A 13,799-nucleotide genomic window follows, 5' to 3' on the forward strand; every position below is an offset into this window, starting at 1 on the left:
TACTCTACCCTGCACCTTTAGAGACTGCTGACCAATGTACTGCACATAGTCATTGAGCACTGGTCACTTTAATGTTTACATACTGTTGTTTTACCCACTACACATGTATTTTATTGTATTCTAGTCATGGCTCATCCTGTACAACTACTGCTGTACACACCTTTTAAATTCCTATACTGTCCATATACTCTATATACACACACCATCATATATATATTTATATTCCAGAATCATTGCTTGTTCAGGTATTTGCTTAAAATGTCTGATTTATTTTTTGGGATTTGTGTGTATTCGGTATTACTGCACCTATAATAACATCTGCAAAATATGTTTAGGCGACCAATAAAATGTGATTTGATTTTGAAATAGTGTGACTACGCCACCTAGTGGTATTGGATAGATCACAAAAAGGAAGTTACCTCAGAGCTGTTTGTGACGTATAAACTGGAAAACGAAACTGAAGACACTGGATTTCCCAAGAAAGCATTCGCTTGATAGGACAGAGAGAGATACATCGGTTTGAGTTTGATGCGACTGTTTCTGTAGTCACGGTCGACACACCACATTTTTTGCACAATATATTTTAAGGACAATTACCAGACGGAGCTTTACTTTAATCCAGACAATACTGATTCGTGAACTTCGGCACACTGTCCAAAGACGAGGTAAGATGACCTTTAAATGTGCAATTCTTTGCTAGCACTATAGCGTTACTCAATCTAATGCAAAATGTCAATTACCTGTGTGTGTGGGAAAGTGACACAATCAAATCGAAGTCTGTTATTACACGCTACAATCTCTGGGAATGATTTGTTGCGGTCCTGAACTAGCAAAGAGTATTTAGGATTACCCATAACATGCACAATGAATAATGATACACATACAGTGGAGTTGCATTTCTTTGAATTCCATAATCTACGACAGCCTAAACCTGAATCCTAGCATTTTTAAAATACATGGATAGATCCATAGATGTGTAATTTGTGTTGCATTGCTAAAAAAAATGTTTTACACGAAGTATACTCAACCCGTTTTATAATTTCCAATGTTTATGTACCGTCTAATCTGAATACTATGCTATATTTGGATTATCTCATTTTAAAACGCGTGTATTTTTGTAATATGATGACCCCTATGACTGTTACTTTAACGTTTATTCATTCTATCGCTTTTATCATTTGCAGTCTGTGAATGTAAATCCATGTCTGGTTTTTTCATCTTTTTTTAAAGGAGTATTAAAAAATTGTAAATCTATGATTTACAGAAAGATACTGACTATACTGACCACAATTTATTTTATACATATTGTTCCCAGTTTACACAGGCTGTCACAATGCTCTTCTTTAACTCTTTTAGATTAAGACATGTCTCAATCCAAACCGCTCCTCATCCCTTGGCTGCGCGAACAGATAAATAGTGGCCGGTATCCCGGGGTTACCTGGACCAATCAGGAGCGAACAGAGTTCTGCATCCCTTGGAAACATGCTTTGAGGCAGGATTCCTGCAGCGATGATGTACTTATTTTCAAGGTAAAGTCAATAATCTCGCTCCTCACTTAAAAAATTAATAAGAACAGTATTGCTCACCATTTACTGCTCCCAAAACTTAAAGCAAAGTTCCTCCCAAAAACTATATTTTGGTACAGTATTTGTTTCATTAGTCCATTGTTTATAGTCCCAAAATGTGTTGCATGTCAGCAATCAAGTTTTCAAGATAAATAACTTTCAAAAATACAGAAGGTATGATACAGCCCCCACTTCTCCTTAGGCGTGGGCTGAGGTTAGCAATGGTAGGGTTCAAGGCGACCACTCCATTTGGAAGAGAAACTTCCGTTCTGCCCTCCGAGCCAAGGGGTTCAAAATGCTCCTTGACAACAAAAATGATGCAGCCAACCCCAACAAACTGTTCCAGTGGCCAGATGAGGCACCCACAGGAGGTAAAGCACCAACCAAAAAATACAAAGGAAAACAGTTCAATACTTGGTTTATTATTAAAACAATGGCATATGGGTGTGACATAGGAGTTAAATATCTGTCAAATAGAACACGTTCTCTTTAATATACAGTAAATGGCCAAGAGATAAACATTTACTGAAAGTTGCAAAAATATTACATATCTAAATGGAGACATACGTTAGTAGCAGAACTTCAGTTCTGAAACAACATGAAATGACACTCAATCATTTTGTTTTCAAACTTGTGCATCTCAAGGATCTCAGCACCCAGAACATGATCTGTATCAAGATCCCAGTCCATTACAAGAAGTGAGTGTGCTTATAAGAATTCTCACTTGTGAATGGAATGCAGTACCTGTACTGTAAAATCTTTTTTAAACACCACTTCTTTTTCCCCAACTCTGCTCTTTTAGAGTCATGGTCTACCATGTTTTAATGACCTTTACCTTGCAGCAGAAGAAACTGTATACACAGGTAATGCAGATAAAAGTTTGTGACAATTTAACGACAATCTTTCAGGAAATGGATGATATTTAATGCAATCTAAAAGTAGGGTAAATGTACATTTATGAAATGTACTGTCTCTTTTGTTATCTCATGTTATGTCTTCACTCATCTTTCCCACAACTACTCACCAGCGGAGGGGATCTCAACCACTATCAACCAGGATATACTTCAGAAATGTCTGCAAGGGTTGAACATTGAACAAACAGGTGGGAACCAACCATTCCAATGTGGCACTCTAGACCAGCAACAGGTCAATCGCGAGCTACCAGTAGTTATGAAAAATATATTTCACAGTTGCGTCGGTGCAATGATTCTATACACTATACTTGATTGTTTCGTCACCTAAACTGAAATTAGGTGAACTATTAGAATTTTATCAACCAGGAAATAACGGAGTGGTTTCAGCATAGTGCATCTTTTAAGCCTTTTTCTGGACTAGGAAGCCCTAGGACTAGGTTTAATCTGTGTCCGGGAAACCGGCCCATAATGATTATCATAATATAGGCTATTATCCAAGTCTTTCTCTTCACTCTTCCAACCTCTTCTGCAGAAGCTATTCAGGGTTATGAAGTCCCCGTCGAGGAACTGCAATATCCAATGGAGGGCACGATTGGAGGGCATGTTTTGCTAGGGCAACAGCAGTATCCGGTTGTAATGGAGGATGCTGTGGGTGGAGCCGTGTTGCCCTCGCAACCGGTGTATCCAATGGATGGAGCTGTCGGAGGTTCCCATGAACAGCAGGTGGTGGAGCAGTTAACAAATGAATTGTCCAGAACCATGGTGGGCGAAAATTTTAGTAAGTTATGAACATTATTAGATTTCTACTTGTGGGTGCTAGGATTGAAGTTAATGCCAATGGCATTATGGCTTCTCTTCACACAGTAGTTGGTGTCAATAGTCTATCTTTGAAAAACATATAATTATAAATTATAATGTGGGCGTGCCAATCTTAACAGTTTAAATGCTTATAGGGTGGTCAAGATTTTGTTCAGAAGGCACAATCTGTGTTCTACATGAACAAGTTGAACATCCTTCTTCCCTCCATTTCAAAATGTTTTTTTTGCTACTGAAACAACCCTGTTTTGTTATGGGAATGCCACTCCCGTTGGGTTACCCATGATTTCAATGTTGTGTCTAGACAGTATATGGTCATGCACAGAACACTATCTTTCCCCAGGTTTAGTTGTTCCTCTCATCTTGACAACAATCTATTATTTTCCTTTCTTCCCCTAGAAACTCACTTCAGGGTTTCTGTGTACTACCGGGGAGTGAAGATGCCTGAGCAGCTGGTTGAGAACGAGGCAGGGTTCAGATTAGTCTACAGGTAAAATGGCATATAGCACAGCTAGGCTACATGTTTGTAATTTTTGTTGTTGTCTATTGTGTGTTTGGTTATGAACCCAGGACGATTAGCCCTGATGGACTAATTGGTAGCTCTGTCTCTACTAGACCTGAACTTACACAACCGCTTCTGGACCCAGATTCTGGCCTGAATCTGGTCTCTCTGCCCAGTCCACCGCCTGTCCAGGACGAAACTCAGGCCAAACTGACCCAAGATATCCTGGCTCTCCTGGGAGAGGGCCTGGAGGTGGGTGCCTCCGGGTCCATCATCTACGGACTCCGTAAGGGTGAAATTAAGGCCTTCTGGAGCCTTGACAAGTTTGACAATAGCAGGAGGCCCCAGGGAGTGTCCAAATGCCCAGAACCACTATATCAGGCCAAGGACTTCTATGGAGGTGAAAGAGGAAAATATATACTGAGACTGATTTATTTTTTTAGAAAGGAGGCATGATAAAAATGTTTTTTTAAATAATTTCAGAGAAACTTATTAAAGGGGAAGTTCAGTATTTACTAAATTTAAGATGGTTCCTCAACCTTAAAGTAGTCTATGGGCCAGGAGAAAGTGTAGTCCGTGTTTCGGATTCACCCACTATAAATTTCAGCTAACTTTAGCCACCGCTAGCTAAAGATCAATGGGAGTGATGGGAGCAACCTTGCAATCTTCTAAACGGATTGGCTGCGTGACGAGATTATCTGGACACCTCTTCCCGATAGCTAAACAGCCGTCCCTACCTTCTGCGCATATGCTACTTCACAAACAATTTTTCTACGTAGCTCCTCTGCTCCCTCCGCTGCTGCTTCCGGCGCTCTTCCTGTTCTCATCCAATTATTTTCTCTGCTGCAACTATAAATGACATGATTAACATGTTGTAAAAACTCAACAGCGCACGCCACTAGGCAAAATATGTGCTTTGTTTGAAACAAAACACAGATAGGCAACAGCTTAACACCATCTGCAAAAAAAACTGCATGGCAACCATATAATCTCATTCAGTTTTATGGGAATATGCATTTAGATCTTCTTGAATTACGTAGTGTTGTTTCGTGACCAATTTTTTTTGCATCAATTTTATCAATTCTATCAATTTTTTTCTTACTGAGTTTTTACAACATGTTAATCATGTCATTTCACAGATTTCACCAGTAAAACGTAAATAATTATCGCTCACGATTGACAATGAGAAAGGGGAAGGGGGAGCAGTGACTATGTAATTTTTGTTAGCCTAAAGTAACATGCGCAGAACGGGATACGGTTGTTTAGCTCTGGAAAAGTCACAACCCCCCCCGTTCCCGGTTGCTGCTATACATCGATCTTAAGTTAGCTGAAGTTTTCAGTGAGGAAAACCCAACCACGGATTAAGTCCAAATCACACGGGTAGTGTTTCATAAAAAATTATTATGCGCATGAATGAGTGTGTTTACGCTGGAAATAGAATGGATGGGAGTGAATAAGAGAAAACAAATGGCCGTGAGCATCAACTGCGTCACGAGCTGAATTGTGTTTCGGAATTATATATCACATTGTCAATGTCATTCCTTGTCGGTATCACTGTTGCTGACAGACAAGTCGATTGATACATTTCAATGTGCATGCTTATTGAGTGCCTTGGTTCAAATTAATCATATCTGGTCTAGAGTTTGAGTGGGTCGTTTGTAGAAAGAGAATTCAAGGAATTGTTCCTACTTCCCTACTTAGCTACAGTTGAAGTCAGAAGTGTACATACACTTAGGTTGGAGTCATTAAAACTCGTTTTTCAACCACAGCACAAAATTTATTGTTAACAAACTATAGTTTTGGCAATTCGGTTAGGACATATACTTTGTTCATGACACACATTTTTCCAACAATTGTTTAAAGACAGATTTAAATTATTTATAATTCACTGTATCACAATTCCAGTGGGTCAGAAGATTACATACACTAAATTGACTGTGCCTTTAAACAGCTTGGAAAATTCCAGAAAATGAGAATTCCAGAAAATTATCTCATATCTCAAGCTTCTGATTAGGCTTATTGACATCATTTGAGTCAATTGGAGGTGTACCTGTGGATGTATTTCAAGGCCTACCTTCAAACTCAGTGCCTCTTTGCTTGACATCATGGGAAAATCAAAAGAAATCTGCCAAGACCTCAGAAAAAAAATTGTAGACCTCCACAAGTCTGGTTCATCCTTGGGAGCAATTTCCAAATGCCTGTACAAACAATAGTACGCAAGTATAAACACCATGGGACCATGCAGCTGTCATACCGCTCAGGAAGGAGATGCATTCTGTCTCCTAGAGATGAATGTACTTTGGTGCAAAAAGTGCAAATCAATCCCAGAACAACAGCAAAGGACCTTGTGAAGATACTGGAGGAAACGGGTACAAAAGCATCTATATCCACAGTAAAGCGAGTCCTATATCGACATAACCTGAAAGGCCGCTCAGCAAGGAAGGAGCCACTGCTCTGAAACCGCCATAAAAAAAGCCAGACTACGGTTTGCAACTGCACATGGGGACAAAGATCTTAGTTTTTGGAGAAATGTCCTCTGGTCTGATGAAACAAAAATATAACTGTTTGGCCATAATGACCATCATTATGTTTGGAGGAAAAAGGGGGAGGCTTGCAAGCTGAAGAACACCATCCCAACTGTGAAGCACGGTGGTAGCAGCATCATGTTGTGGGGGTGCTTTGCTGAAGGAGAGACTGGTGCACTTCACAAAATAGATGGCTTCATGAGGATGGAAAATTATGTGGATATATTGAAGCAACATCTCACAACATCAGTCAGGATGTTAAAACTTGGTCGCAAATGGGTCTTCCAAAAGGACAATGACCCCAAGCATACTTCCAAAGTTGTGGCAAAATGGCTTAAGGACAACAAAGTCAAGGTATTGGAGTGGCCACCACAAATCCCTGACCTTAATCCCATAGAACATTTTTGGGAAGAACTGAAAAAGCATGTGCGAGCAAGGAGGCCTACAAACCTGACTCAGTTACACCAGCTCTGTCAGTAGGAATGGGCCAAAATTCACCCAACTTATTATGGGAAGCTTGTGGAAGGCTATCCAAAATGTTTGACCCAAGTTAAACAATTTAAAGGCAATGCTACCAAATACTAATTGAGTGTATGTAAACTTCTGACCCACTGTGAATGTGATGAAATAAATAAAAGCTGAAATAAATCATTCTCTACTATTATTCTGACATTTCACATGCTTAAAATAAAGTGATGATCCTGACCTAAGACAGGAAATTTTTACTCTGATTAATTGTCAGGAATTGTGAAGTACTGAGTTAAAATCTGAAGTTCTATGGTTAAAAAATATTTTGGTCTGTAGGCTATGGTTTAGGCCTATCTGACAAATAGGCTACAGATTTGAAAACAATGCAGCAGCCTACCTATGTTAATTTTGATCATGGGGATGTATGTAGCCCAGGCTACTGCTGGAAAACTTGAGGAATGCGGCAGCTCCGAGTTTCAAGAGAGAGTACAACTGTTTTAGAATTACTTTTCATGACAACGCAGGTGAACACAATGCTGTGTATTTGAATTAATGCTCGTGATTCTCTCACTTGCAAATTCACACCATCGACGGACGTCCCCTGTGTGAAAAAGCCTTTACAGTTTCTCCTGGCCCATAGACAACTTTCAGGGTTGGAAACTTTTTTTTTTTTTTTTCTTTTTTTTCTTTAACTTTTAATCAACTAGGCAAGTCAGTTAAGAACAAATTCTTATTTACAATGACGGCCTAACCCGGACGACTCTGTGCCACTGCGTCACCCGGGAGCCCTGTTAGGAACATCTAACAATAAGTTGTAAAATACTGAACTTCCCCTTTTATAGGTTTGAGAGGGAGTGATACAGTCTTTCAGGTAGATGTGTAGTTCTCTGGCATTGACCTTTGAATCCCTTTACCCTCTTTCCTTCTTTCTCCAGGGCTGTTGAAGTTCATAAACAATGAAGGAAAATGTCCCCCCTTTTCTCTATTCTTCTGTCTGGGAGAAAAGTGGCCAGACCCGGACAACAGACCCTGGGAGAAGAAACTGGTCATGGTCGAGGTAAGACACACACAGTCATAAGCAGGCCTTGTGAACTTGGCATAATTTTGTTTAGTAATACATCATTTTTGTTATCTTGCCTTCCTCCTCTGCTCGAGGTTCACCTACGCTTGTTAGTTACCTACGATCTGCACTATTAGCGGTTGTGACAAGCAGAATGGTTTCTGTTTTCTCACAGACATGATTCAAACAGTTTTCGAAACTAGTGAAAACTAGTGTTTTCTATCCAAATCTACAAATAATATGCATATCTTATATTCTGGGCATGAGTAGCAGGAAGTTTAAATTGGGCACGCTATTTATCCAAAAGTGAAAATTCTTCCCCCTAGCCCCAAGAGGTTTTAACCAAGGTAGTCGTCTTGACTATTTGTCTCTTTCTCTCTTGCATCAAAAGGTTAAGTCTCCTCCATTTATATCTCACTGGGTTGGGTTTTTTTAGTCTTCAAATATCCACTATTTCTAATGTGTCCATAATATTAGTGATTTCATTAAGGGCACGGTGATGATAGTTTTTGGAGTGATTTCCTTTATGGTCCATTGAGGTACTTAGCACTGTGTTATAGACTCTTACCATAATAATTTGATCATTTGTTGCCTGTAAGTTCAATAAATTGGTATAAATATTTTAGATGAAGTATGGATCATCCTGATTTGGATCATATAGATTAATGAGCCAAATCTATTTTTCATCCACTTTCGTATTCAAAAAGATCCACCTTCCTTGCGAATCATTCCTAATTATTTGTACATTCAGATCAACATTTTTGATAATTAATATCATCACAACTTTTGAGTTCCTTTGTCCATGACAGAATATTATTTCACCACCCCATTCCTTTTTCCACACAACTTCATCTAAGGATGTGGAGTGAGTTTCCTGTAAACAGTATATGGTATATTCCTTTTCCTTTAGCCACGTTTATAACCTGCTAAACCATTACAATCATAACTGGCTATACTTATTTCACCCCTTACCATAACTCAATACTATTCTCAGTCTAAATTGACCATAATTAGTGCTTGTGAAGTTACTGCCATAAGAGGTATTTTGACGGTCAAAATTAGAGCTTTCAAATGTCTTATATTTAGAATTCAAGAAATAGGTTCTAGCAGTATTTGTTTTATTCCCTTGCCTGATGCCTTGCTCAAACAATTATTGCCTGGTGGTCTTCCCTGATGTTTTCCCGAACTTACCAGTACCTTTATGATGCAATGTTTGTTTTTTGATTTTACACCTTTTAAAATATCCAAGTCATTTGACATATTTTCTTATTAGCCTTATAAACATAGGGGCGGCAGGGTAGTCTAGTGGTTAGAGCGTTGGACCAATAACTGGAAGGTTGCAAGTTCAAATCCCAGAGCTGACAAGGTACAAATCTGTCGTTCTGCCCCTGAACAGGCAGTTAAACCACTGTTCCTAGGCCGTCATTGAAAATAAGAATTTGTTCTTAACTGACTTGCCTAGTTAAATAAAGGTTAAATAAAGGTAAAATAAATGTAAAAAATAAATAGAAACCTGGTTGCTGTTTGTATCTGTGCTAGAAAGGTTAAAAAGGCAAAAAAATATCGGTATTGGTCGATATCGCAAATTATTTTACTGATATACACTACATGACCAAAAGTTATGTTGACACTTGCTCGTCGGACATCTCATTCCAAAATCATGGGCATTAATATAGAGTTGGTCCCCCCTTTGCTGCTATAATGGCCTCTACTCTTCTGGGAAGGCTAACCACTAGATGTTGGAACATTGCTGCAGGGACTTGCTTCCATTCAGCCAAGAGAGCATTACTGAGGTCGGGGCACTGATGTTGGGCAATTTAGGCCTGGCTCGTGGCCAGCGTTCCAATTCATTCCAAAAGTATTCAGTGGGGTTGAGGTCAGTGCTCTGTGCAGGCCAGTCTAGTTCTTCCACACTAATTACGACAAACCATTTCTGTATGGACCTCGCTTTGTGCATGGGGGCATTGTCATGCTGAATAGAAAAGGGCCTTCTCCAAACTGTTGCAACAAATTTGGAACACAGAATTGTCTAGAATGTCATTGTATGCTGTATCATTAAGATTTCCCTTCACTGGAACTAAAGGGCCCAGCCCTAGACCATTATTCCTCCTCCATCAAACTTTACCGTTGGCACTATGCATTCGGGCAGGTAGTGTTCTCCTGGCATCCGCCAAAACCAGATTCATCAGTCAGACTGCCAGATGATGAAGTGTGATTCATCACTCCAAAGAATGCTTTTCCACTGCTCCGAGTCCAATGGCGGTGAGCTTTACACCACTCCAGCCGACGCTTGGCATTGCGCATTGTGGTCTTAGGCTTGTGTGCGGATGCTTCGCCATGGAAACCCATTTCATGAAGCTCTGCCGACGAACAGTTATTGTGATGAAGTTGCTTCCAGAGGCAGTTTGGAACTTGGTAGTGAGTGTTGCAACCGAGGACAGACTATTTTTACGCTGTTAGGTTCTAATTATTGTAGTAAGAACTCAACGGACACTGTGAAAGCTTAAACCAACTTTATTCTTCCCAGAGGATCAAAGAGCTGAATCAACAAAGACGTGATTCCACCCGTGGTAGTATACGTACCCCACTTTGGGTTGAATCTCCTCCTTATCGCTAAACATTGCATCATTATTGCTAGGCAGGGAGCTGAGTGACATGGGCAATAAACGGTTCTTCCCCTTATCAGTACTGCCACATGTGACCGTTTTCCCTGCACCCATCGCCTCCCAAGTTTATGTACGGCACCTCTCATGTCTCTATTATAACTAATGATTAATAGTTCAATCTCAGAAATCCAAACCCATCAACGTGCTACACGTTTCAGCACTCGGCGGTCGCGTACTGTGAGTCCGCCTCTGCACACACTCCATTAGGTGTTTGGAAGTGAGATTCTGTTTTGTTTCCTCTGCATGTTTTTTTTTTTAACTCATATGCTTTCTATCAGGTGGTGTTAACCGCTCTGGAGCTACTGAAGTCTATGGCGGTGGAAGGTGGTGCCTCCTCTCTGCAGTCTGTGGAACTGCAGCTGTCCTTGCAGGAGTCCCTGCAGGAGATGATGGACTTGTGCTAAAGAGGGACTGATCCACCTACTGTAAAATACTGAGTATCCATTCTGTCATAACGTTTACTATTTTTTATGACCATATTTGATCAACTGTTCAGAACCAAAACAACAGTATGTGAGGGGGAATGGGTTAAATAAGCATTTAAGTTTAATGTCTAATAGGGAACCTCACTCTGTTTTGGGTTTTTTCAATGATACTGTAAACAACAAGTCATGCAGGGTTCTAAATTGCAACTATTTTGGTCACATATGCTCCTTAATATTTTGCTGTGCGACCTGGATTTTTTATTTGGGAGCACCAGTGTGCTGGTGCTGATTGCACACGTAGACTACAGAAACACCGCTAACCAAACAGCAATCTATGTATTGCCGTTGGTTGCTACACTCAAAATGTAAACTTCTTAGATTTGTCCTGACCTCAAAGGTGCCCTCATTATGTGGTTTAATTTAGGACAAAATGGAATTAGCCAACAAAAATGCCCAAACTATGTAGAATCCTAATATTCTACTCATGTAGTTTCAATGACAGGTATTTGTATCAATTTTAGCTTTTTATAATAAACAAATGTGTTTACAGGGTTACCTATTCGTTTCTAGGGCACAACATGTGCTTCAGAAGTTGTTTGAATTCATATAGGCTATATCCACTTTTCTGGAGCTCTTAAATGTTATGTTGTGCTCCTAACTTTTTCAAGTTGTGAGTATCAGTTCAGGATTATTAATTGAGGATAAATATCAAATCAAGCACAGTTATTATCCATCTAAACTGGAGAGGTAATGCATAGGCATGGCATCTATTTCACTTAAGCCTTAATAAATAATAACTGTAATATGGTACAATGGATTTCACACCTTTATTTAAAGGTCGACTGGCCAATAGCATGTATGTATGAGATTGAATGCATCACTCATCATAACTATCTCATCTCGTTTTCAAAACCACTCTTTCATAAGACAAGACTTAACTGTATGCTGCAGTGAGACTAATTCAGACTACAATAAATAAAAAATACCTTTAAAATGTGTTTTAATCTACATCACTTTCTTCACTCTGTCATTGTAGCTGACCAAAAATACAATTTATGGAATATTGATATATTTGCACACAGCTTCCCTTCAGCATTCACTCCCTGCCTGGATAATGTTGTCCCTGTGGACCAATGAGAAGAAACCATGATCGAGAACAGTTTTCAAAAACAGTAGTGCTGACAGTAGGCACTTGTAGATTTGAGAGGATTGGTAAAGCATTATGATAAAAGGCTGGGTTGAGATGTCGCCATATTGCTTACACCTATCCAATCCTCTCAGATCTATAAGCGTGGTAGGGAGTAGGGTCAAGGGATCGATTTTGGGATTCAGAAAGTATGTCCAAGACAAATGTGGCTGACTTGACTGAAAGGTAGACAAAATGAAGCTGCTGGGTAGGGTATAGACCTGTGTAATGGTGTACTACAGTGCCTTCATAAAGTATTCACACTTCATTGACACACCCTTGACTTTTTTTTTCATATTTTGTTGTTAGAAAAGTGGGATTATAAAGTATGTCATTTTTTTGGGTCAAATATCTAGACAAAATATTCTGTTAAAGTGCAAGAAAATTCAAACATTTAAAAATGGAAAATAAAACTCTTGATTTAGATAAGTATTCAACCCCTGAGTCAATACATGTTTGAATCACTCTGATAGCGATTACAGCTGTGAGTCTTTCTGTGTAAGTTTCTTCAAACTTTTGAACACCTAGATTGTTCAATATTTAGTTGTTGATCGTTGCTAGACAGCCATTTTCATGTCTTGCCATATATTTTCAAGCCAAATTTAAGTCAACTGTAGCCAGGCCACTCACGAACATTCAGTGTTGTCTTGGTAAGGAACTCCAGTATACATTTGGCCTTGTGTTTTAGGACAAAAATGTGTTTCTTTGCAAATGTTTTTGCAGTATTACTTTAGTGCCTTTATTGCATTTTTTTGAATATTTTTATTTACAGGCTTCCTTTTCACTCTGTCAATTAGTTTGTATTGTGGAGTAACTACAATGTTGTTGATCCATCTTCAGTTTTCTCTTATCACAGCCATTAACCCTCTAGAGATGCTACTCCTCTTGCACTGTTTAAACTAGAAAGGCCATTCAAACTTTAAAACATGTGAACTGATCTGGATTAGATTGCTTGCATACAACCATTTGATACTATTTATACTTAAAAGTATTCAAAAGTATGAATACTTTCTGAAGGGATGTAAACACTTATTGCAAGCAGTGAGTCCATGCAACTTATTATGTAACTTATTAAGCACTCCTGAACTTATTTAGCCTTGCCATAACAAAAGGGTTGAATACTTATTGAGTCAAGACATTTGTTTCATTTAAAATTTTTGAAAACATCATTCCACTTTGACATTATTGGGTACTGTGTGTAGATCAATGACACAAAATCACAATATCTCTATACTGAATCCAGTGAACCATATATCTCTATGGGGCCACTCCTATTCTGTTCAGAATGCTTTGCTTATACGTGGAGCCAAGGGATGGTATTGGCCAGGTGATGAGCGGTGCATGGTTTTCTCCAGACGTGATGCTTGGCATCCAGGCCAAATAGTTCAATCTTTCATCATTCCAGAAAATCTTGTATTTCATGGTCTGAGAGATAGGTGCCTTTTGGCAAACTCCAATTGGGCTGTCGTGCCTTTTACTGAGGAGTGGTTCCACCTGGTCACTCTACCATAAAGGCCTGATTGATGGAGTGCTGCAGAGATGGTTGTCCTTCTGGAACAGGCCTGGGCAATTATTTTCCATGGAGGGCCACATTAGAATATATTTTTGCCTTCGCTGGCCAGAATCATATTACAGGATTATACATCATATGTATGACTGTTGACAGATATCT

General features: G+C 39.3%; 1 protein-coding gene across 2 annotated transcripts; it reads left to right on the plus strand.

The window, feature by feature from the left end:
* The first annotated feature begins 463 nt into the window (after positions 1 to 463).
* irf3 (interferon regulatory factor 3) lies at positions 464 to 11,939 on the plus strand. Of its 2 annotated transcripts, none has more exons than XM_024404011.2 (11): positions 464 to 665; positions 1,357 to 1,529; positions 1,768 to 1,936; positions 2,211 to 2,263; positions 2,368 to 2,428; positions 2,593 to 2,667; positions 3,012 to 3,257; positions 3,695 to 3,785; positions 3,911 to 4,197; positions 7,726 to 7,847; positions 10,795 to 11,939. In XM_024404011.2, exons 2-11 carry the CDS (start codon positions 1,365 to 1,367, stop codon positions 10,918 to 10,920), a joined length of 1,395 nt encoding a protein of 464 aa, XP_024259779.1. In that variant the 5' UTR covers positions 464 to 665; positions 1,357 to 1,364; the 3' UTR covers positions 10,921 to 11,939. The 2 variants fall into 2 exon arrangements, with proteins under 2 accessions (XP_024259779.1, XP_024259780.1); XM_024404012.2 differs by having other exon boundaries at positions 3,911 to 4,083.
* The last annotated feature ends 1,860 nt before the right edge of the window (positions 11,940 to 13,799 follow it).

The sequence above is a fragment of the Oncorhynchus tshawytscha genome, linkage group LG24 (genome assembly GCF_018296145.1).
Source record: "Oncorhynchus tshawytscha isolate Ot180627B linkage group LG24, Otsh_v2.0, whole genome shotgun sequence".
Classification (NCBI taxonomy): domain Eukaryota; kingdom Metazoa; phylum Chordata; class Actinopteri; order Salmoniformes; family Salmonidae; genus Oncorhynchus; species Oncorhynchus tshawytscha.

What these genes read in the sequence shown, in the direction of transcription:
- irf3 (XM_024404011.2), top strand. Translation starts at nt 1,365, where the DNA reads ATGTCTCAATCCAAACCGCTCCTCATCCCTTGGCTGCGCGAACAGATA. An exon ending in AGAAGAAACTGTATACACAG is followed by an intron (nt 2,429 to 2,592) that starts GTAATGCAGATA and finishes ACTACTCACCAG; the next exon opens with CGGAGGGGATCTCAACCACT. An exon ending in CATGGTGGGCGAAAATTTTA is followed by an intron (nt 3,258 to 3,694) that starts GTAAGTTATGAA and finishes TTCTTCCCCTAG; the next exon opens with AAACTCACTTCAGGGTTTCT.